The sequence below is a fragment of the Epinephelus fuscoguttatus genome, linkage group LG18 (genome assembly GCF_011397635.1).
Source record: "Epinephelus fuscoguttatus linkage group LG18, E.fuscoguttatus.final_Chr_v1".
In the NCBI taxonomy this organism is placed as follows: Eukaryota; Metazoa; Chordata; class Actinopteri; order Perciformes; family Serranidae; genus Epinephelus; species Epinephelus fuscoguttatus.
The window spans coordinates 3,321,219-3,347,043 of NC_064769.1; the positions used below are offsets into that span (position 1 = coordinate 3,321,219).

The following is a 25,825-nucleotide window of genomic DNA, read 5'->3' on the forward strand; positions in this document are numbered from 1 at the left end:
TATGCATATATGTATATATGTATGTACGTATATCTGTATGAAAGGATTGTTAGTATGAATGTTATGGAAGTGTATTGTCTGTGTCTAAGATGAAAATATTGTTTGAAAATGTAATATGAGGACCCCAGGAAGAATAGCTACTGCATATTTGCTGTATCTAATGGTGGATCAAATAAACAAACACACAAACAAATGATAATGCCAGCAACATGTCTGGCAAATACAATGGGCTCCAGGCTCAATTAAAAAAAGAAAACCCACTAATCCATTACACACCGTGTGCTGCCCATTCATTGAACCTTGTAGGTGTCAACAGCATTGATAATTGCTGTGAGGAATTTAACTCTTTTTTTGACCTGTTACAGTCTCTGTATACATTTTGTAGCGCCTCAACCCATCGCTGGAACACAGTTTTCCATAACAGCGACAATTACATTAGCCACACACTAAAATCTCTCTGCAGTACTAGGTGGAGTTGTAGAGCAGACTCCACAAAAGTTCTCAATGACAGTTACCAGGCAAGATACACTGGCCAAAATAGCCTCGGACTGTGATGAGAAAACCCAAACCAAACGCGACGCTGCTGCACTAGTCTCTAAACTTGATAAACTTGAGACAGTAATAATGACTGTTTTGTGGGACAGGGTACTGGGTAGGTTTAAGGCAACAAGTAATCAACTAAAAACAAAGTGACATGGATTTAGCTACTGCTCTTGGTCTTTTGCAGTCATTGCAATTGTATGTTGGCTCTTTACGAGACCAGTTTGCAGAGCTCAAAGAATCAGCACGCTCTGTCAGTGTTACACGGGATTACCAATTCGACATTCGACATATGAGAAAAAGAAAGCGATTTGCAGACGAGTCTGATGATGTTAGCGACGTAACTCTTACTGATAGTAGTCAGAGATTTAAGGCTGAAACATAATATGTCATTATTGACAGACTCAGTTCATGCCTATCCAAATGGATCAATGCCTACACAGATGTGTGTGAACTTTTTGCATTTCATTTGAGAGGGACTGTGGTGATTGTGATGTGCGTGAAAAAGCTGCTAAGCTGAGCTCCACTTATCCGACAGACCTGGACAATTCCTTGGCAGACGAACTTATTCAGTGCACGCACTTTGTACAGAATGAGACTTCACCTGCACAGTTGCTGCATGTTCATGAGAGAAATGGACTTAAGACAACATTTCCGAATGTTTATGTTGCATTAAGAATGTTTTTAACCTTGCCTGTCTTGAACTGTGAGGGTGAGAGGTCATTTTCAGTTTTAAAACGAGTTGAGGACAATGAGCTGAGGACCACAATGTCACAGAGAAGGCTTTCTGCACTTTCCCCCTGGCCATTGAACATGAACTCGTTAGTGGTATTGATTTTGAAGATATTGTACACCAGTTTGCACATGCAAAGTCAAGAAAGAGGCCAGTGTAAGATCTGCGTGCTAAATGAAATCAAGCCTTAACATGACAGTACATTACCAGAACATGTCAGTCAGTTAAACATGTCATTATTTAGGGGTAAAAATGGTTTATGCCAGATTATACTGCCATTTCTTTTTTCATTTTTGCCTTCCTCTGTGGTGGATATGATTTAGTTGTTGAGAGAAATGGACAATATTTCTGAATATTTATGTCTCACTAAATGTTGTTAACCCTGACTGACCCTGACTATTGAATTGAGGGCGACAGGTTGTTTTCTCTTTTAAATTAAGTTAAAAATGAGCTGAGGACCAAATTGTCACTTGATTTAGCCAGATTATATTGGGGTTTTTTTGTTTGATTTGAGAGATATGTGTTTGGAGTAAGTGTTACAAAGAGAAAATAAATATTGGATGCTTTGAGAGTGGTTGTCCCTTGCAATTGTTTATTTCAAGCAGAAAAACTGGACTCTAACGCTGTTGTGTTACACCTCATGCCTCTATTACTACTGGAGCACCAGCATGCCATCCAAAGATGTGATGATGTTTCAGAGGGGGGAGGGTTCTGAGGGATGAGATAGGAAGTAGTGGATGGCATTAAGAGTATAGAGACATTTGGCCTTCCAAGCTAACCTGAGGTGCCTGCAGTTTGGTCTGCTACCATAGCTGTTGTGGCTTTTAACAATGTATGATGTCCCTTTATCAACATTAGAGGAGCTAGAGAGAATGATGTATTTTAGAAGAGCAAAGACTCCATTCTTGGAGAGGATGTTGAGGTGCTGGATACAGACATCTTGGAGTTCAACTGGACAACAGACCAAGCTGGAGGGGAAACACTGAGGCTGTCTACAGGGGGTCCTGTGACACTAAGAGTGTCTCAAATCACATACTTCCATTAGTACACTTCAATGTAGTACATTATGTACACTATATACTTCTTGATCAGTGTTGTCTAAAATCGCGCACTGCTGTTTTGAATTTTTGAGCTGTTTTTTTAACCACCTTGTCCTCTTTGGGGGCACTGTCAGCTAAGCCTCACCGCAGGCCACTCAAATTGACCTCCAAGACATAGCATATGTATGTAACCTTTCTAAACTTCACTCAGTATTGTGATGTCAGGAATATGATTTATTTTATTAGGATTCTTATTTTGTTTCCAGTGAGATAAAGTTTAAATTGTGACTTTGCTGTTTTAATACTACTGTTGCTGCTCTAGAAACAACATTTAGTTATAAAATATTCACTTTTATTCCTGTTGTGAATTTATTCTTTTTAAAATATAATTCCTTGTAAATGTTACACTATTAGTTTTCTGAGAATCTCTTTCACATACTAGCAAAAATTGGTATTGTAACTGAAATATCTCCACTCGAATCGATATCGAATCGAACTGGGACCCCTTGAATCAAAATTGAATTGATTCAGGAAATCAGTGGCGATACCCAGCCCTAGTATCCACACTACTGAAACCTGAATGACCAGTGGCAACAAAATAAAGACCTCTTGTATTGAGTAGTGTATGTGGTGCCATTCAGAATCAGAATCAGAATCGTTTTTTATTGCCAAGTAGGTTTTCACATCCAAGGAATTCGGCTTGGTGTATTGGTGCATAACAAAGAATATATATATATATATATATATATATGTATATATATATATATATATATATATATATATATATATATATATGCATGTAATGTATGTATATACAGAGACTTCGTGGACAACATCCTGAATTTTCAAATGGATAGTGATTATGATGGCAGAAATCCACTTCAAGTTCAGCTTCCTCTGATGAAAGAACACACAAAGAGTTTTTACCGTTTTTTTGTTATTCTCTGTCCTTAATATTCAGAGATTTAGTGTCTTGCCTTTGTCTTAATTTCTGCTGTTGTTGGATAGCTGATGGAAGTAGTAATATTTTAAAAAACATAATTCCTAAAAAAAAGTCTTACTATGCTCATTTCCAGGGTCATAAATGTAATAATGGGGTCTAGTGGAACAGATTTAGGTGCTTTAGTGTTCAAAGAACACATTATTATTCTTCCACTGCCCGTTTCTGCAGCACCTATTTCTGAAACACTCTGTTTGGGCTTACGTCCTGCCTTCCCAGCAGCCCAGTCTGCTGTGATTGGTCAGCTCGCTCAGTCTCTTGTGATTGGCACAACGTTTAGAGATTGTATAAGAAATGGCATGCCCCTCCCTAAACCGGATTTCACCTCTTGAGGTTACATGAGAAACTAAAAACACGCTGTGGCTAAGCCAACAACAGTGTCAGGTCTGCCTCTTGAATTTGAGTGAAGGAACACAAGCTGATAGACTCCCAACCACCTTCGCAACAAAGACTGGAGCAGAATGTTTCACAGTGGTTAGTTGTTATTTTGTAGCCGTCTAATTTTTCAGCTGTAATATGATAACTGTAACTTATCTGACATTACATCATGGTGACAACTTTGAGTCCGCTGACTGACTGAAGTTGTAAATGTCTGAAGCAAAGATGTATAAAAGGTTTCTAACAATATAATCAATTACTACATTACATGGAGACACCAACAATAGCAGTCAACTGCTATATGCAGAGGTGTGAAGCATAACTCCTTTTTTTAATTTAGGCAGGCTTATCTAAGATCATACTAAGGTAGCTTGTGTTGGGTAATAATAACAAAGCTATTATGAATTTGGCTACTAACACATTCCCTGTGAAAACCACACAAGTTTAAATTTTACAATGGCAGATTTAGATGACAGATTTCTGTATTATACAGAAACAAAACATAAAAATTACGAGTACATTCCAGTGTTTTAGCTGTAATGTTTACTGTAATCATTCTCCTAAAATGCAGCTGCGATTTATAATCATCTCCACCTTATGTTTATAATCTACAATATGTACAATGTACCAATGTATCACAGTTTCTCCACATCATTTATATGAAATAACAGTTTCATAGTAAAACACATGTTGCTTCCTGGATCAGTATTTGTTTTATGCAGTGATGCTGTCTCCTGAGTCTTTATTTGCTTACTCATAAAACAGTATGCCTGGTTTCTTTTTGACTTATTAGGTTTTTGGGGAATGAACCAGGTTCCAGTCGATCCTACATGTATGATACACCATCCAGGCCAAGAGCCTAACTGCTTGAATCCATACAGTACAACCTGCAGAACATCCACAACATTAACAGGTATGACAATGGACCTCTGAGGCATAGAACTAAAGAAGAGTGAGTTTTTATGGCATGTAATGAGATACAACTATGTAAACTCTGTTCTGAACACTAAGGTTTCATTATACCAAAAAACCCACCAACAAAGATATGACAAATAATTTTCTTCACAAATAAACTTTATTTTTTAGCAAATGTAAAAAAATGAAGACTACAGAAAAATGTTGTAAATAATATACAAGAGATAGATACATAAATATATACACAGCAGCATTTTATCTGCAACGCTAATAGTGTCCAGTCCTTTCCATTCAGATGCCCATCCCGTCCTGTGTTGTACTCCGGATATGCCAGGAGTTCACTGATCCAGCTGGTCACTATGTTGGTCTCCAACTGCACCTTGGTTGAAGTGAGAGACGTGTCAGGAAACCACTTTTCTCAGGATGGGGATTTTCTGCATCTCCTCAGCAAATGGTACTGGGTGGGTTCTCAAACAACTCCAGAAGGATGAGCCTGATCAGGTCATCTACAGTCTGTAAAATATTGCATTGAAATATTGATTTTCTTGTTTTATTAAATTAAGTGCTTCCCTGAATCCTCCTTTCTTGTATATATTTCAAGGGTTGCCATAACTATTTCATATTCTTTTATCTGATGTTATTATGTTGGTAATAAAACTAAAATTATTTACAAATCACTGTATGTAGGGTCTGTTTCTACAGCCTTTGCGGAGGGTAAAACAAAAGAGTACATTTTTGCTTTACTTTTCCAACATTAAAAAATATAAAAATAAAAAACTCTGCTCATAGCTCATAGTACCATATACAAAACCATGAAACTCATCAAATCCCAGATTCCTCTGTAATAACAGAGTTGGCAGGGTTATATGTAGAGTGATGAGGCTCTTTTAGCTCTGATAAAGTTGATCCCTCTCTCTCCTCCAATTCAACTTGAGGTCTCGTACATGGTTTGAAACCTATGCCCTTTATAGGTGCTGATGACAGCTAAAAATCCAAATTAAAGAAAATATGTGTGTGTGTGTGTGTGTGTGTGTGTGTATATATATATATATATATATATATATATATATATATATATATATATATATACAGTACAGGCCAAAAGTTTGGACACACCTTCTCATTCAATGCGTTTTCTTTATCTTCATGACTATTTACATTGTAGATTCTCACTGAAGGCATCAAAACTATGAATGAACACATGTGGAGTTATGTACTTAACAAAAAAAGGTGAAATAACTGAAAACATGTTTTATATTCTAGTTTCTTCAAAATAGACACCCTTTGCTCTGATTACTGCTTTGCACACTCTTGGCATTCTCTCCATGAGCTTCAAGAGGTAGTCACCTGAAATGGTTTCCACTTCACAGGTGTGCCTTATCAGGGTTAATTAGTGGAATTTCTTGCTTTATCAATGGGGTTGGGACCATCAGTTGTGTTGTGCAGAAGTCAGGTTAATACACAGCCGACAGCCCTATTGGACAACTGTTAAAATTCATATTATGGCAAGAACCAATCAGCTAACTAAAAAAAACGAGTGGCCATCATTACTTTAAGAAATGAAGGTCAGTCAGTCCAGAAAATTGCAAAAACTTTAAATGTGTCCCCAAGTGGAGTCGCAAAAACCATCAAGCGCTACAACGAAACTGGCACACATGAGGACCGACCCAGGAAAGGAAGACCAAGAGTCACCTCTGCTTCTGAGGATAAGTTCATCCAAGTCACCAGCCTCAGAAATCGCACGTTAACAGCAGCTCAGATCAGAGACCAGATGAATGCCACACAGAGTTCTAGCAGCAGACCCATCTCTAGAACAACTGTTAAGAGGAGACTGCGTGAATCAGGCCTTCATAGTCAAATAGCTGCTAGTTGCCTCTGCTAAGGAGAGGCAACAAGCAGAAGAGATTTGTTTGGGCCAAGAAACACAAGGAATGGACATTAGACCAGTGGAAATCTGTGCTTTGGTCTGATGAGTCCAAATTTGAGATCTTTGGTTCCAACCGCCGTGTCTTTGTGAGATGCAGAAAAGGTGAACGGATGGATTCCACATGCCTGGTTCCCACTGTGAAGCATGGAGGAGGAGGTGTGATGGTGTGGGGGTGTTTTGCTGGTGACACTGTTGGGGATTTATTCAAAATTGAAGGCACTCTGAACCAGCATGGCTACCACAGCATCCTGCAGCGACATGCCATCCCATCCGGTTTGCGTTTAGCTGGACGATCATTTATTTTTCAACAGGACAATGACCCCAAACACACCTCCAGGCTGTGTAAGGGATATTTGACCAAGAAGGAGAGTGATGGAGTGCTGCGGCAGATGACCTGGCCTCCACAGTCACCGGACCTGAACCCAATCGAGATGGTTTGGGGTGAGCTGGACCGCAGAGTGAAGGCAAAGGGGCCAACAAGTGCTAAACACCTCTGGGAACTCCTTCAAGACTGTTGGAAAACCATTTCAGGTGACTACCTCTTGAAGCTCATGGAGAGAATGCCAAGAGTGTGCAAAGCAGTAATTAGAGCAAAGGGTGGCTATTTTGAAGAAACTAGAACATAAAACATGTTTTCAGTTATTTCACCTTTTTTTGTTAAGTACATAACTCCACATGTGTTCATTCATAGTTTTGATGCCTTCAGTGAGAATCTACAATGTAAATAGTCATGAAAATAAAGAAAACGCATTGAATGAGAAGGTGTGTCCAAACTTTTGGCCTGTACTGTATATATATATATATATATATATATATATATATATTTAGACTAATCTGATGTTTGTAAAGTCTATAAACACAATGATTGAACAAACACTACTATTTCTGTGTGCACGTTTTGGAATTAATAACATGGTTATCGTAGATTAGCTGGGCTAACCGTTAGCTGTTAGCCGTTAGCGGTGTCTGTAATAACTCAGTAACTCAATAAGCGGTCCGTGAAAAAAATATTTTTTCCAGCGGATGTCTTAGTTACAACATGATTGAGCTAAGTGGAGTAGTTCCATGTCGTATCTGACAACGGGAGGCTTTTAACAGATGACGTCCTGATGTTAGCTTTGCTGCTAGTGTTAGCTGTCCCTGTCAGCTGCAGCCACTGATGCTTTCTAGACATCATGATTTCCCAAAACTGAATAAATGCCACACATAGCAACACAAAACTGCTTTGCTAGCTCAGTCATGTTGTAAAGGCTGGATGGTTGATGCATACACCCTGATTCAGGTGCTATCAGAGCCGATCGCGCATCACTATGGCTTAATAATCAACTCAGTCAATAAAAACAACCCGTCCTGTGTTATGAGTGTATGCCGCTGACAGAAAGAAAGAAAGAAAGAAAGAAAGAAAGAAAAGGGGGGAAAAAAAGATAGAAAAGCAGCGTACACCTCACATATTTATTTCTCACAGTTGAGTACATGTTTGGCTGGCATGCAGAAGCGCTGTCTGTGTGTCAAGCGTGCGAGCCGCAGCTTCAGCTGCTCAGGTAGAGAGGCTGTGTAGCCCAGTGTGTTTTTTCACTTATTTGGTTCTCCAGGTTCTCTGCTGGTACACTGGAGACGGGGATCAAGCAGTTTGTCTCACTTGGGATAGATTGTGCTTTTTTGGTTCATAGTTTTTGATTGACGTGCGATTTATTCGCATTTAGAGGGAATTATTTTTACCAGCAATTACCGGATAACGGAAACGTGGGCACAGTTATCTATATAAAATACACAGACTAACTAACTAACATAAACAATTGAAAACTGAAAAAAATTAGCTTGCACCTTTAGCTCCGGTAAGGGAAAGCATGAGGGAAAGCAGCTGACCAGAAGTCACGCACAAAAACACGGAAGTTGATTACTATTTACTTCCGTGTTTGAAAATAAGGTGGATAGCCCAAACCTGAATACTCTGCTATACCAAATTGTGAGAAAACAAGTGCAAATTTGCAATAGCTGTGACCAAATTTGCTACTATCACGCCATTAATGGATGAATCATGGTTGTTCTTTCTGGCATAGTTACTTGTGGTCTCTAATTGCAGCATGTAAATTTTGAGCGTTTTTGAGTTATTCACAGAAAGATTTGAATCGGTTAGTATAGCGCCACCTATGGACAAATCGTGGGCATTCTTTCTGGTATAGTTACTCATGGTCTCTAGTTGCAGTATGCAAATTTTGAGCATTTTTGATCAAGGACATTTTGAGTTATTCACAAAAAGCTTTGTGGACCGACCGACCAACCGACTGATAGACAGAGTGACCTGTGGAGCTGCGGGTCACTGCTAAAAAGAAAAAGAATTTTTTTTTTTCTGTATTTGAAAATACAAAATACATGTATTCTGTTTTGATACATTTTCTGGCACCAGTATTTTGTATTTTATTCTGATACATTTATTTGAGGGGTATTTTGTATTTTGTATCAAAATACATTCTGATGTATTTTTGCCCATCTCTGTCACAGATGAGCTTGTATGTTTGGGATCATGAGCAGATCCTTTCTTTCTCCAAACTTTAGCCTTTCCATCACTTTGGTAAAAGTTAATCTTTGTGTTATCAGTCCATAAAACTTTGTCCCAGAATTTTTGAGGTCCGTCTCTGTACCTTTTGGTAAATTCCAGCCTGGCCTTCCTATTGACCTATGGCTAAGCCATGCCCCCCTCCACTCACTCGGACAAACTATCGACATTCAGTGACCGGACGCTATGGCAGGTGTCACAGTACACGGCATTTCGCAGAAGGCAATTGATGATTTTTGGGGACATAATGATCAGATGTCATTAGCTATGTTTCCATCCAAAAGTGATTTGAATCACTGGGAAATGCGCATTAAAAAAATTTGAAACCAGTGGGTTTCCATTAAATGTACTGACTTTGGTGAAACTACGAACTCGCGCAAGTTTTCCGCAGAACCGGAGACAAAACAAGTCTCGCATGCTTCTTCTTCTACGTTTTCTGGCGGTTGGCAACCAGCTTGTAAATGCATTACCGCCTTCCCGACCTGGAATGTGGATATCACCTTGGAGAGAGGTGCGCTACGTCAGACTTAATTTGAACATAACTGTTTCCATCCCGTTTTGCAAATCAACATTTTTTCGAATCAACCAAAACCTGGCTAAAGCGAGCGTATTTTAGTTTGTGCGAATCAGGGGATTTTAATTCGAATTTTGGCGTATCCATCATAATTTTCCGATGCAACACTTCTAGATGCGTATCTAAACAGGCTGATGGAAACATGGCTATTGAAAAGTAACCAAAAGGGCCTAAACTACGCATTGGAGGGATATGTTCATCATTTTATTGTTGACAAGGTCGATGAAAAGCTTAAATTACAGGCCAAAATTTACAGGTCACAGTGTATGCTTGTGAACCACATCTCGTTGCCGTTGCCATCAAAGACAGCAGGTGAAAGTGCCACTGAAGTTCAGGTTTTTTGCTCAGAATATGAGAAAAGGATAACGGCCTTTTTACCATCTTTACCAAGAGTGTCTCTCCGTTAGTTTGATGCTACAGTATTTACACTGAATCATTCAGCATAACGTTTGCCAACCTTTGTTATCTCTGAGATCGCAGATAAATTAATGAAGCTAAGCTCCAGAAGTTAACGTTAGCTTAACTAGAGCCCTATGGACAACAGCTAACAATGATGTACCATCACCAAAGTACAAAACTAGAACAAAATAGGCTAATGAACTCCCAGCAAACAAGGTGACATGATGAACAATGCAACTAGGAGCTAACGTTAGGCTAACTTTAGCTAACATTAGCTAGAGATGTTAAAGATAACTTTACATTTCTTTCCAGCAAAGTGACAATATGTTGCCTCAAACACGATGTTGTCTTACCTTAAAACCGATGTAGACATCCTTGTTAATCTTATTCACGCTGAGTTGATGTTGTGGTCTACCACACAACTTTATCCAAAGGAGACACTTTTCTCAGTTGAGATGTGGTTTAAAGTGTAAAAAAAATAGCCTCTCAGGATACCTTGTGTCAGAGTTGCATGTACCCCATGCACACCGTTTGACCATTTTTAAACTTCAAATCTCAGAAAAAGCTTATAAAACCGAACAAAACTGACTAAGTTGTGTATCAGATCCAGATGTAAATACCTGGAAATAAAAGCTGAAATGTTGATCTCTTGTCTCATATTCATCTTTTGATGTCTAACCCAAATGTTTTCAGTCTACAACAAAAATAAAGTAATTGGCCTCAATGTTCCAATACTTTTGGAGGGCACTATACATATATATATATATATATATATATATATATATATATATATATATATATAGATATATATATATATCATCAACACCAAGGCTGTTCCCCATGGTCTCTGTAGCTCTCTCAGCCCCAAGCCGGACGTAGCTGTCTCAAGTGATCCAGACAGTGGCTGGATGGAAAAAAAACATTGCCAACAATGGATCATATTGTAGGCTACTGAGAAAAATATAATAACAAAGAAACAACAGTGTTAGATGAGCTCCACACAGTTATCTGAAAATACATCATTCACTTAGTTTAGATGGAAAACATAGTCTGCTGTATTTTTTTTTTTACACTAAACAGGAATAGAAAAGTTACTATTACTCACTTCTGTGGCTTTGTGTGGGTGCACATGAAATGATGCAGCACTCCGTATTGTTACCTTTTCAGAAAGAGAAAGAAAGAATCATTCCAACAAATGTTTTTGACAACTGTCATCAACACTGAAATGAACAGGACCTGCATGCAAAAAAGTAGCCTACAGACACTGACCTTAGCCACAGAGCATTCATATTAACACACACTCACTAAACCTTGAACTGCAACATTACTTCATGTAACCGGGAGAATACTACACATTAATCAATAACAGTGGTGTAATGTTAACTGAGTTAAATAAGCTACGTTTCATCTGCTGGCTTTTGAGCTATCAGCTCACCAAGACAGCCAAAGTGTTAACCACACAATAATTGCAGTTATGCTAACCACACACTAAACAGTAACTTACACACAGTCAAGTTAACTTAAGCTGACGCTACAATAACATTACAAGCTTAAAGTTACGTGTCTTATATCTAATATTTGCCAAATGTGGACATGTATGCAATTAGCTACTGTCACTAAGATTACTTTAATACTTACCTCCAAAGTTTACCTTGAATTATGGAAGCTAACTTTGTTAGCGGCAATTTAGCACAGGAAGCTGGGTACAGCGTTCAGTTAGGTTACTGGTGTAGGTGGGCATGCGTAGTGTCCTCTGGCCTCCCCTCGCTCCTCCATAGCGCCACCATCTCATCCAAAAATTTGCATGTCTGGCTGCAGATATCCAAGATTGCAACGGCCAAAATGCCAAACTAGAGGCTTCAAAATGGCAGTCCACAAACTGCTGGATGAAGTTACAGTGGCTACACCCATTATCTTTACAGCCTATGACTTTTCTGTACTATGCAGTGTGAACGCACTTAGTGCACTTGTGCACTCAAAATATTAAGTGTTTTGTATAGAAGTATGTGCTTTGAGACACACTGATTAACAAACTGATCAGGAGGCTGACACAGATCCTTACAGCAAGCACTGCCAGTCAAATGTGAATATCTTTCAGCAGTACTGATGCACTGGTACCTGCTGCACTTTACTGCTCTCTCTTATTGTTAATGTTTATTACAGCCATACAGCTGTTCTCTAGTACTAACCAATAGGTCTGTCTCGATAAAAAATTTTGCTGGGCAATTAACTGCATCAGAAATTATTGCGAAAAGCAATAATATTGCGTAATATTGTGCTTTTAAGACCATTTTTATTATTGTTGTAATTTTGCTGTTTTTGATACATTTTTTGTATGTGCTTTTTTTGATACAAAAGCACATACAAAAAAATAGACTGTCAGTCTCTCACTCTCAGGTGTGCACTTAAGTTGGTCGTATTCGCTCTTTTTGTTGAAATGGTTTTAGAACAAACCCGACACACCGGCTCGTCCAAATTACTGGGCTCCCCTCTGTCATTTGGTTTCAATCCAAAATACTCCCACACATGGGCCGTGGCATTTGGTTTAGGAACAAGTTCCAAGTCTTTCTCTTACGCTCAACTGTTTATTTTTTCTCCGCCTCGTCTCCCCCTCACGAAGATTGCACTGTGTCTGTGTATGTGTAGCCCATAGCCCCGCCTCCCCCACAGAGACGAAGACACTCAACGACAAGAGCTTTCCCTCCGTTCACTACACTAATGAATCAACTCACCTGGCTGCCAGACGATGCACGGCAGGGAACGCTCTTGTCGTCCAGTCTCTTTGGTGGAGAGAGACGAGGAAAACAAACACGCATGAATATGACAATTAATCCCTTTTAGTTTATCATGCAATTAACCGACTTATCGCATATCGCGACAGGCCTACTAACCAAGAAAAGAATAGTAATCGTTGTCATTTTATAGCCTTATTATATTTATCTTTTGATGAAAACTTTTACATTTATGCCCTTCTTTTCCCCTGTACTATCAAAAATGCTATCAAATGTCAATATTTATAATTTTTTATTACTGAAGTTGGACATTCCAGTATTGTGACAACACTACTGCAATGTAAATGTTTTGGACACTACTTAATACCTGTCACTGGTGGTGTTGGTGTGTAGTTGGGTGCTGTGCTTGGAGTTCTTAACAGAAGCCTGGGAGCCATCCTCTGATGACATGGGCCGAGGCCGCTGGCCAATGCCTGTGGGCTGCTGCAGGCCTGCTTCCTGCTCCTCTGCTGTAAGAACCTGAGGGGCATCAGTTTTTGCTCCAGTCATTACCCTACATCCTAGTATCCATACTGCAAATCATAGTAGTATCAGTAAATTAAAGGTACAGATAGAGATTAGAGCTCTGATTCTCTGTCCAATCCTGATTGGCTGCAATTTCTCCAAATTTCCTTGGGCCTGAATCGCAGTGGGTTTTATTTTCTCTTTTAATGTAGACCTTAAAGTCTGTGTTAAGTCATAAATAATGTATGGGCTTTGTTGCCATCAACCCATTATAACTAATAAAAATGTTGAGAGATGTTGAAGGCTAGGGTCAGGCTTGGACAGAAAGTATATGGGTTCATGTAGGGTTGGGCCTAATTTGATGTGTCAACATTAACAAATGTAAAAGTAGCATTTTGCATCATGGAAATATTGTTAAAAGTTAGGCACATGGATGAAACAAGGCAGGTAACACAAACCATTGCAGTGACACACCCCACATCTGGTAACTGCCCAGTTTGCCAGTTAGGTTTTTTGCCTTAAGTTTTGGGTCATAGTTCACATGTATTCTGAAGATTAACCAATATTTCAAATGGGTGTTGTGAGCTACTGATTATATAAAAATATAGTTTGGCTGAAACTACAAGTATAGGCTTGTAGGAACTATTTATTGAGAAATTTTACTTTCATTTTTTTTTTTTTTAACATATCCTTACTACACCCAGTGCTATGAATAAAACAAAATGATAACTAAGTTCTGATGTATAGCTGCATTTATAATGCAGGAGGATGACAGCTTCATCCGATATCTGATACCTATGTACATATACTGGTGTTGCTCTGTTTACTGTATGATGTTGCTAGTTCCTGCAAAACCAAGTGAAACTTAGAGGAAAAAAAGAGAATATGACATACAGAAACCAGGGTCCGCAGGATGGCCTCGTCTTGTTGAGAACAGGGTTTTGAAGGACAACGGATCCTCTTGATGAACAAACTCTGCCACTTCTGCCTCAATTCATACACCAGTCCTGCAGCCTGACAACATGAGATAAAACGGCATGAAAGATTTAGTACAACATTTCAAGAAGGGACACCATCCGCTGATTCATCAGGAGCACGCACAGACGTTGTTGGGAGTGCATACACGCACACAGGGGCCATATACACTATTGATCCATCACTATTTACTTTGATTTTCAGTGTGATTCTGAATCCAGCTCTCAGTGGGTTGATGATTTTGGTTTCCATTGATGGTTGTTACATGACTTTGTTCTCAACAATTATACAGTGATTGGCCGCGTTTCCCAGTTAAGAGCGATCTTAGGACTTAAAGGGATAGTTCGACATTTTGGCAAATTCGCCTATTGCCGTAATCCCTATAGTCATATGGGTAGGTACATTACCTTTAATTATCAGTGCCTGTTGTTCTGAGATCAGTGGGGCAGAGCTGCCTGCTGCTCAGCGCACAAAATGGAGGTGAACTGTACGTAGAGTTGCCACCCGACCTGTTTTTCCCAGAATTGTTCTCTTTTTTCATCAGCTGTCCGGGGAAAAAAAAAATCTCCCCCGGGACACAATTTGTCCCATTTTTTGGGGAAAATGCAAAAACCTCATTTGATTTCCTTCGTTCTGTAGTCTAGAAAGGTTCCCGTGGTTACGTGGCTATTTAAAATTGTCTCAGTTTTCTTCCCGTCTATGCGTACGTCATACGCACGCACCCGCATTCCAGCATTCAAAGTGGCTCAAGCAGGGAGGGAAACTTGAGACAGCTAGCTGAATTGATTGACGTCCACGCTGAGGTCTGCTTTTCATCAAGTTTTGGCGTCTTCATTTGAAATGGGAGGAGAGATGACTGACAAGGAAGGAGACGGAGCAAATAGATGCAAGCCACCAGCACAGAAAAAACGATATACTAGTTACAATCCTGACTGGGCGAAACTTTCAGAGTTTGAATGGGTACGGCCGACCCAGGGAGACCATTTTTCCACCACATGCATTTTGTGTCTGGCGAAAATCTCCGTAAAATATGAAGGGAAAAACGCATTGGAAATCCACGCAAAAACAAAAAAGTATCAAGTTGTGGTAACAAACAAATAAAAACAGGCAGCCATTGCAACTTTTATGACCAAAAAAGGTTCAAGACAAGATTGCAGCGGCAGAGCTTACCAGTGTGTACCATGGAGTGAAACATGGCCACAGCTAAGTAGTAGCAGATTGCGTCAATAAAGTAAGTGTGAAGATCTTTAATGATTCTACTATTGCCACAAAAATGTCATGTGGAAGAACAAAAAGTGAGGCTTTAGTTTAAAATGTCCTCGCTCCTTACAGCCAGGAGCGTTTAGCCACAGAACTGCAAGATGCACCATATTTTTCTGTCTGTTCTGACGTGGCTCAAGCAGGGAGGGAAACTTGAGACAGCTAGCTGAATTGATCGACGTCCACGCTGAGGTCTTCTTTTCACCAAGTTCTGGCGTCTTCATTTGAAATGGGAGGACAGTTAACTGTACAGTAGGAGCCACTCAAAAGTTCCCCTTCCCAGTCGGCTGTCAGCCAGCTGCCTGTCGAATCCCAGCCAAATCCCAGCCAAGTTCCAGCTGGCTGCCAGCCAGCTGGAACTTGGCTGTGTGGATCTACCCCCCCTCCCTCTCCTATTTTAATTCTAGACACGCCCACTCATTCAATTGCAGGGTATCGCCATGAGATGGCGCCTCACTCACAAAAAAACAGCCTGCAGTCATTCAGTTTATCAAACATGGAAGCGTATCGTTTCTATAGCAACGACTCTTTTCAAGGTTAACTGTCTGCCTTTCCGAAACCTTGTCTCTTCGAACGTTAACTTTCATTATTCGGACTGGCGGTCCTTCACCTTTTTTTCAAAAGTCCCACCATTACGAAAATTCCTGCTTTTACTGATGCACTGTCTGAAGGCTGTTTACTTGATTAGACTTCTGTTTTCGTTAGGATATTATTTTTTCCGTTGTTGTATAATTGTTTTCAGTCAATCAGTGAGATCACATCTTCAAAAAATGTCTGAAAGAAAAGTAACCTTAAAGGTGTAATACTGAAGATTTCGTCTGTTTACAAGTTATTTCGAATTTGGAAACCTGTTTTGTTGACCTTTTTGTAATAAATTACGGAGCCCTGCAGTGGCTGTGAGAGGAAAAAATATACATTGTGCGCACGTTTTAATTAATGTGAATCCTCATTCATTCATTCAGTCATTCACTCTGAACTTGCTGCTTTGCATTGTTGTCAGCAAAAGGCAATTAACTAGGATATTGAGAGTTTTAGAGGATATTCTGTGTGTAAAACTGTGTGTAATATCTTATATTATTTGTGTTCTTGTGAGGAAATCCCGCTGGCTCTGCTACGCCTTCCCAGTTCAATTACACACAGCACAGGCGCTCGGATGCGTGTAAAAAACCCATGAATGAAGCAGCAGTCCTGTCCTTGTGTCCTGTGCACTGATGTCTAACGTTTAACTTTTGTTGAGCCGTCATCACATTTAATTGCACAGCGGTGCCAAAATACACCGGGTACCGGTGCTACACGTCAGTCGGTGGAGTGGTGCGGGGTTTTTTTTTTGGAAAACTTTTTCATTTTTTAATTTCAACTGAGGGTGCACAAATAATAAATTGATGGCAGCGTACTGGATGCTTTTGCACACTCGCAGAACCGGGGAGCTCTTCCTCAAACAAATTGGTGAGGTGATCCTCTTTTTTCCTTTCTTTTCTCTCTTCTCTCTGTCCAAAACTGTCATTTTGCCCCACGTGACCAGCTGACTTTGCTACGAGCTGATTGGCAGTTGAAACAGGCGACCTGCCTTATGATCTAAAACCAGCCACTGGTGACTGCATTAAAGGCATCTGTCAGACATCCCTCTCCCCGGCAATGGTTTCCAGCTCCTCCTGGGGGACCCCAAGGCATTCCCAGGCAAGATGAGATATGAAATCCCTCCAGCGTGTTCTGGGTCTACCCCGGGGCTTCCTACCAGTGGGACCTGTCTGAAACACCTCCAGCAGGAGGCGCCCAGGAGGTGTCCTGATCAGATGCCTGAACCACCTCAACTGACCCCTTTCGACGCGAAAGAGCAGCGGCTCTCCTCCGAGCTCCCTCCGGATGTCTGAGTTCCTCACCCTATCTCTAATGCTGAGCCCAGACACCCCACAGAAGAAACTCATTTCCGTCGCTTGTATCTACGATCTCATTCATTCGGTCACTACCCACAGCTCATGACCATTGTTGAGGGTTGGGACGTAGATGGACCAGTAAATTGAAAGGTTCGCCTTCCGACTCAGCTCCCTCTTCACCACAACGGACCAGCACAGTGCCTGCATCTCTGCAGAAACCGCTGATCCATCTCACACGTCATTCTACCCTCACTCGTGAACAAGACCCGAGATACTTGAACTCCCTTGCTTGAGACAGTAACTCTCCAGCCCAGAGAGAGGGCAATCCACTGGTTTCAGGCAGAGAATCATGGCCTCAGATTTGGAGGTGCTGACTCTCATCCCGACTGCTACACATTTGGCTGCAAACCACCCCAGTGCATGCTGGTGGTCACGGTGTGATGAAGCAAACAGAACCACATCATCTACCAAAAAGCAAAGATGCAATTCTGAGATCCCCAAACCAGATCCCTTCCTCCCCCCAGCTGCACAACGAAGATCGGTGACAAGGGACAATCTTGGGCCAACACCCACCAAGAACTTGTACTCCAAGTATGCGGACACAGCTCTCACTTTGGTCATACAGGGACCGGATGGCATGTAGCAGCAAGCCCGGTACCCCATACTCCCACAGTACCCCCCACAAGACCCCTCAAGGAATGCGTTTGTAAGCGTTCTCCAAGTCCACAAAGCATATGTAGACTGGGTGGGTATACTCCCACGACCCCTTTCAGCAACCTCGCAAGGGTAAAGAGCTGGTCCACTGTTCCACGGCCAGGATGGAATCCGCATTGCTCCTCCTGAATCCAAGGTTCTACAATCGGTCGGAGCATTCTTTCCAGCACCCTGGAGTAAACTTTACCTGGGAGGCTGAGCAGTGTGATACCACGATAGTTGTAGACACTTTACCTGACCTCTATGCGACACTGAAAAGCCATGTCAGCCAAGACAGCCCAACAGTGTCCAGAGCCTTCAGCATCTCAGGGCGAATGTCATCGACACTGGGTGCTTTGCCTTTGGGGATATGGGCGAGAGTTCTCCCAAGACTTCAGGCTCTGCCTCCTTCACAGTGGACGTGATGGTTGAGCTCAGAAGGTCCTCAAAGTGCTCCTTCCACCGCTCACGATGTCCGCAGCCAGATTTGAGCATGCTACAGTTGCCCCAGCGTGGATCTGTATGCCTCTAGGGAGAACACTCGGTTTTCCCTGAGAGATCAGAATGCACTGACGGGGGTGGATACATTAGCAGACGATTGGCCGAGGGTTCTGCTTCACGCATTTCCCCCACTGGCCCTAATCCCACCCACGCTGGCCAGAGTGAGGGAGAGGGGCTTATCACTTATCCTGATAGCCCCTCATTGGCCGGGGAAGCATTGGTTGGCGGAGATCACCCAACTCCTTTACAACTAACCATGTCCTCTCCCTTTACGCAGAGACCTATTATCGCAGGCACGAGGGGAGATATTTCATCCTTACCCAGAGCGACTGGTGCTCTGGGCTTGGCCCTTGAGAGGTTAAACTTGGATGCAGTTGGACTTCCACAGAATGCCACCGGCACCATTCAGAATGCTAGAGCCTCTTGTACCAGGCCTCTATATGATTGCAAGTGGTGTGTGTGTGGCGTTTGAGGACTGGTGTTTAAGGTCACAAAGGAGGTGCCTTTTCAGTGCTAGGTGCCCGTAATTGTCAGCTTTCTACAAGACTTGCTGGATAAGGGCAAGGCCCTCTCTGCAGTTTAAGGTTGACTTGGCTGCTACTGCAGCGTACCATGTCGGTTTTGATAGAAGGGCTATGGGTTAACATCCCCTTGTCAGCCATTTTGTGAAGGGCACTCGGCGTCTGTGACCAGTATCCAAACAGCTTGCCCCGTCTAGGGATTTGTTAACTGTTTTGGATGCACTGTCTCACCCTACATCTGAGCCTTTGGATCAGGTAGTTCAAAAAGTGCCCTCCCTTAAGACTGCTCTTCTGTTGGCACTTGCAGCTGCTAAGTGGGTCAGTGATATTTCATGCATCTTCAGTGCAGCGTGACTGTTTCAGTTTACCACAGGAGATGCACATGTGACACTACAGCCTAATCCGGCCTTTATACCAAAGAACCCTAATTTATTGCATCTTCCCCTTGACCTGGCAGCCCCTATGTGGACAAAACACAGGGGTTTAGGAAGATAGATCAGCTGTTTGTGTCATGGGTAAAACTGCATACTGGGAAGCGAAGGTTACAAAGGTAAGCCCGGTTCTCTGATAACATGAGTAAGGTATCTACCATATCTACCACTATCTACCGCCCATTCAAATGGGGAACATTTCTCAGAAAATGTTGAATATTTACGAAAGTATGAATGTTATGAAAAAGTACATAAAATACAAGCAATCCATTCTGAATGGAGATGAATATTTCTGCATTTGAATGGTTTGCCGTCTTTTACAGGTGCTGACTGGCTAGACCTGTGATGGAGTCTATAAAAGCCCTCCCTTCTTTGCTGTGACCTAAACGAGCGGGTCATAACAAATGGGGGCTCAGGTATTTTGATTAAAATATGATTTTAAGTGTGTGTGTGTGTGTGTGGTGGTGGTGGGGGGGGTGGTCCTGTCATTCTGGCTGGAGCATTTGTTTGTTCCCCCAGATAGGCTGCAGCAGCAGTTCCTCATAAGGAGGGATTGTTGAGTTTGTTGTTTTTCAGTTCAGGGCTGTTTATTATTTTTGTATGTTGTCCGTGTGGTTAGCAGCAGTTGTCTCGGGGGCACCATCTGTAGCATTGGCTGGGGCGGTTAGCCTTCCCCAATGCAAGCGGTTTTTAGGTGTGTAAGTACCCACCACCAGTACGCATATGAAGACTAGGGTTCAGTTAGTTAGATTACTAACTAGAAGGCTCCTTTCTTGGTAAATCCTCTCTATGGTTGTGCACTGTTTGAGTTGTAGTATGGTTTTGCCTCAGTTGGTGTTGTACATAGAATTTTGGTTGTAATTTTTTTTTTCTTTTTCTGTCAACAGGATGTCATGTGAACATAGTAATCTGTTGGTTGCTGAGTTTTTGCAGCGTCCCGCGCATAATACACTGTCTCAATTTAAAAAGGCCGATTTTGTTGACTTAGCTTTGCACTTGGGCTGGGAAAAACCTGAGCAGGTACCTAAAAAGGCTGAGTTAAGGGTCATTGTTGAGGAATTGGCATAGTCAAAGGGTATTTTGGGACCTGAGCAGGGTAAAGATTTTGATGTAGAGCTTTCAGGGACATGTGAGAAGCTGTCTGTGGAGCAGTATATGCAGCTTGAGAGGGAGAAGCTCAAACTGGAAAGGGAAAGGTTGCAGTTTCAGTTGAGAAGTTGAGGGTTGAGCAAGCACAGAGAGCCTGGGAGACAGAGATACAGGCAGAGAGGCTGGCTTTGGAAAGGGAAAGGTTGAAGTTGGAGCATTAAGGTTAGAGACAGTAAGGGAGAGGAAAGCGGGTGAATCTCTCTTGGGCACTGGGGTACCAGGGCAACCTGTTGGTTCTGCTGGCTTTGATGTTGCTGGTAATTTGCGCTTGTTACCCAGGTTTAATGAAAAGGATCCTGACACATTCTTTTCTTTGTCTGAGCGGGTAGCAGATGCTAAGGGGTGGCCTGATACTGACAGAACATTAATGCTACAGTGTGTATTCACAGGTAAGGCACAGGAAGCATATTCTGTCCTTAATCCTGTGGATAGGTTGGATTATGCCAAAGTGAAGGCTGCAGTGTTGAAAGCATATGAATTGGGTACAGCCCTAGTCCAGTGAGGGCTAAAGTGGAAGCCATTGACAAGTGCCCTGTGCCAACAACAAAAAGAGAGCTGGGAAGGTTTTTGGGGTTGGTGGGGTTTTATCGCTGTTTTTGTCAGAACCTCTCCACCGTGGTACTCCACTAACTAACCTTTTGAGCAAGAAAGCTGTATTTGAGTGGCCTCCCCAGTGTCAAGCTGCTTTTGTTGCTGTGAAAAACCTTCTCTGTTGCTCTCCTGTGCTTGCAGCTCCGAACTTTGAAAAACCCTTCAAGATTCTTTTCGATGCCAGCGGAGTTGGTGCAGGAGCAGTACTTCTACAGGAGGGTGAAGGGGGTATTGACCATCCAGTCTGTTTCTTCTCACATAAGTTCAAACGTCACCAATTGAACTATTCAGTTGCTGAGGAGGAGATTCTGGCATTAATTTGGGCCCTTTAGTTTTCTGAAGTGTATGTGGGGTCTGGAATGATGCAGATTACTGTGTACACTGATCATAACCCTCTTACTTTTCTGTCTAGTATGCAAAACAATAATCAAAGGCTTATGCACTGGTCACTATTTTTTACAACCATTTAGTCTCAACATTTGTCATATCAAAGGTCGGGAGAATGTGATGGCAGATGCTCTGTCTCGGACCTAGAGAGGACTTTTACGAAGACCCTAAAGGGTCTCCTTTTTATGAGGGGGGGGACTGTGACAGCCATGGCCGCATTTGTTTTCCTGTCTGTTTGCCGTCTTTTACAGGTGGTGGGCTTGGGCTGGTTTCACTGCTGCTTTGCAAGGCCCTCTGCTGTCTACTATGCTGATCTCCCGTATATTTACCTTCCTGGTTGCTGGGAAGCTCTGCCTCTGCTTGTTAGGAGGCTCCACCTCTACCTGAGATTGCTGACTGTCTTCCTCAGTTCATTCTCTCTCTTACCCGGACAGCTAAGATCCTGCCAGTTTCTGTTTGGTTTGGTTATTTTGTTTTGTAACGCACACACACACACACACACACACACACACACACACACACACACACACGGCTTTCATTGCATCCAACATTTCTGTCTCATACTGATTACGGACTTCACATTTCATACTTTTTATTGTTCTTGTAATTATTTGTTATAATTTCAAGTAAAACTAGAACTGCAAGCAGTTATGAACGGGGGCCAAGCCTCCCTGCACAACTTGGCCCCCGGCTGTCGCGGAGCCCTTGGAAGTCGGCCCGACCAAACATCACTAAGCTTTATGGCTGGCCTCAGGAGCGACTCTGCATCACGCTCACCAAATTTCATGCGAATCTGATCAACTCTCATGTCACTTGATGTTTCTTAACGTTTTATTACATGTTTAAGGGATATTAAAAGTAAAGTGTGTAAGATTTAGGGGAATTTGGTAGCGTCTAGCTGTGAATTGCAGATTGTAACCAGCTAAAACTCCTCCAAGCTAGAGCTCTTTCAGTATTCATTGTTCAGGAGGTTTTTACTGGGAGCTGAATAATCCAGAGGTCTCTTCCTCCCAAAACAAACCAGTGAAACCAGGTGAAACAGATAAAAACACCACATGAAGCAGCTTCACATTACAAACCAGTGTTTCTCCAACGCTGTTTGGCATGTCTGTGCGGGCTGCTTGCTCACCACCTGCTAATTTGTGCTCAATTTTTTTCTTGATAACTTCAGATCCAGATGTTCAGGAGGTTTTTACTAGCAGCCGAATTATCCACAGAGGTGTCTTCCTCTCCAAAACAAATGGACCAGGTAAATAAAACTGCTAAAAACACTAAGTAAAGCAGCGTACTGTTACAAACCAGTGAAACTTCAGTGGTGCTCATTGCAGATGGGCTTTTGTCTATGGCCAGTGCGAAATTGTGCATGTCCTTGTCTAGAGCCAGTGTTTGGTTTGTATGTTTTGGGCTACTTTAAAAACATGGTGGTGCAACATGGCGATCTCTGTAGACGAGGACTTGCTCCCTCTGTAGACATAAATGGCTCATTCTAAGGTAACGAAAACACAACAGTTCTTATTTTCAGGTGATTGTACAACAAAGAAAACATACTGATTATATTATAAGTGCTATATCGTAGGCAACTGGACTTGCTTGCGTTTCTTGAAGATGCCTCTTTCAAACCATCTTTCTTCCCTGGCCAAGGCGTGCACGTGGCTGTCCTCGAAAAGAGTGTCCCTTCTCCTGTAGATGTAAGTGGACAGCTGAGTCTTGACCTGAGGAACTGGCTCTCCTGTGCTGTGCCATGTGCTTGTGGAGAGCCAGCTCCTCAGGTTAAGACTAAGCTGTCCACTTACATCTACAGGAGAAGGGACACTCTTTTCAAGGACAGCCATGTGCACATCTTGACCAGGGAAGAAAGATGGTTTGAATGTTGTTTATAGCGCCCCCTACCGGTTAATTTGTGGCAAATTTGGCCCAGAGCCTCTGGTTGACCTCTGAAACAAGTGACTTGAGTTTGATGTTGATAGCTTTTACTTTGACAAAAATATGCAATGGTATGTGTTTTTTAGCTAGCAGAAAAAAAAATGTTTATTTGTAAGTACCGCATTTTTTGGAGTAGCAAAATTCTTTTGATAACTTTTGATCAGCCCAGTCTGGAGATTGTATGTGTAAAGTTTCGTGCAGATGGAGCTTAAACGCTAGGAGGAGTTTGAAAAATTAGGTTTTTGATGTGTAGTGACTTACTAAGAGACATATGCAGTGGGAGTGGGCGTGGCCTATGTCAGAAGATGCAACTCTATTTAGGGAACACGTGGATATAAAGTTTATGAAGATGTGTTTTAAAATGTGGAAGTTACAGGCCAAAACGCGTTTGCCTCTGTTATAGCGCCACCTAGTGGAGTAGACACACAATTTTTGGTATGGGTGGTCTGTGTGCTATTCTATATATACCCTGTGAATTTCAAAGCCCTCAGTATAAAAATAAATGTTTGTTGTTGATCTTGTAATAAGCCACGCCCACTTTGACCAGTCATGATAAACTTCAAGTTATGGCCTCAGGAGTGACCCAGCATCATACTCACCAAATGTCGTACAAATCGGTGCTGCCATTTGAGAGATATAAATTTCCCATATTTGCAGCGCCCCCTAGTGGCCAACATTAGTCAAATTTGGCTCATACCCTCAGAGTCACATGCCAAGCAAGGATCTCAGATTTAGTGTTGTTAGCATTTATTTTGACTGAGATATACAACAGTTCGCGTTTTTATAGGTAGCTAGCAAAATGTATTTGTTAATAATTTGTGCATATTTGTACCGAACAAAATTCTTTTGATAACTTTAGATCAGGTCCAGCTGACGACCAAGTTTCACGGTGCCAAGTTTCACACCAATCGGACAAAATCCCAAGGAGGAGTTTAAAAAAGCAGGTTTTCCAGTTTTCATGATTTTGCGAAAAAAAAATTATAGGCGGAAATGGGCGTGGCCCAGCCCAGGTGATTCAGCACTATTCAGGGAATCTGGGGATATGAGGCTGTTGAATGTGTGACATACAGTGTGGGAGTTATAGCCCAAAACGCGTTGACCTTGGTTATAGCCCCCCCTGCTGACAGACCTATGTCATTTTTTGCGTCTGAGGTACGTGCAGGGGTCTGGACCAACCCTCCAAATGGCACCACCCTCCCTTGCACGGTTTAGCCTGCAGCATCACTTTTACCAACAGAAAAATAAAAATAGAGAAAAACTATAATAATAATAATAATAAAACCCCGAACAAAAACAATAGGATTCTCAGCACCGCTGGTCCTGGGAACCGCGTATGCTTGCATTCGTGGTTCCCAGGCCCCGCGGGCTTGGCCCCCTAATCATCGTTTAAAACTTAAGCTTTCTGTGTGGCCCTCCCTTCTTTGTTGTGGCCTAAACGAGCGGGTCAATTGATAACATTATTCAAGTAGGCTACCTTAAAGTTTAATCTGTATTTGTCATATTAATAATTCATGTAATATAAAATTGATACTTGGCACAATGTCACGATACAACATTGCCAAATAAAAATATCGTGATTCTATGCTGTTTTGATTTTTTTCCCCCACCCCTAGTGATTGTGTCATAAACATACAACATATAAATAGTCTAGGAACCACTGACATAGAACATAATACAAATGTCATACAAGAAAAAATCATATTAAAGTTCATAAACTAAAATTTAAAAGGTTTAAAGGTCAGTATTGACAGCAATGTTCCCTCACCTCTCTGTCCAACTGGAAGATGAGCCAATCATCAACTCTCATTTCAGCTAGGTCCTCTGTCTCACTGTCACTGGTGTCAACAAGCAGACTGTCTGAAGGAAAGAACATAGAGACAAAGACTGAATCTGCACAGGCAAGCTTCTACATCAACTTCTGTCATAAAGCACTCATCAGGAAAGAGAGCTTTGTAAAACACAATGACATTTAAAATATTAAATGTCTTAAAATGTTTGGAAAAAAATGTAAAATACTACATGGAGTACATTTTTTAAGTTATTTTAATAATGGTCAAGATTTGTAAAATCTGGGAAGGGCATGACATCTTTCAACTGACCTCAGAGAAGTTCTAGAAAACCAAACCTGCCAGATGGTGACATAATCCCAGGGTCAGGGGAGGAGGTAATATTTGAAAGATTCAAGGGAGGCCAGACCCATCTCTCTGGGAGAGAATACTCA

The 25,825-nt window shown here is 41.6% G+C and overlaps 1 protein-coding gene across 7 annotated transcripts in view; it reads right to left on the reverse strand.

Moving 5' to 3' along the window:
• Window positions 1-25,825, reverse strand: part of LOC125905785 (3'-5' RNA helicase YTHDC2) — a 199,226-nt gene that overhangs the window by 41,073 nt on the left and 132,328 nt on the right. For 4 of the 7 annotated variants that reach the window (XM_049603986.1, XM_049603985.1, XM_049603983.1 and 1 more), the window contains exons 25-28: window positions 25,370-25,461; window positions 14,194-14,313; window positions 13,163-13,314; window positions 12,796-12,843 (exon numbers count right to left, since the gene is read on the reverse strand). In XM_049603986.1, the coding sequence (XP_049459943.1) occupies window positions 12,796-12,843; window positions 13,163-13,314; window positions 14,194-14,313; window positions 25,370-25,461 (412 nt within the window). The remainder of the gene's footprint in view (window positions 1-12,795; window positions 12,844-13,162; window positions 13,315-14,193; window positions 14,314-25,369; window positions 25,462-25,825) is intronic. The other 3 variants (XM_049603984.1, XM_049603989.1, XM_049603988.1) reach the window with 1 other exon arrangement.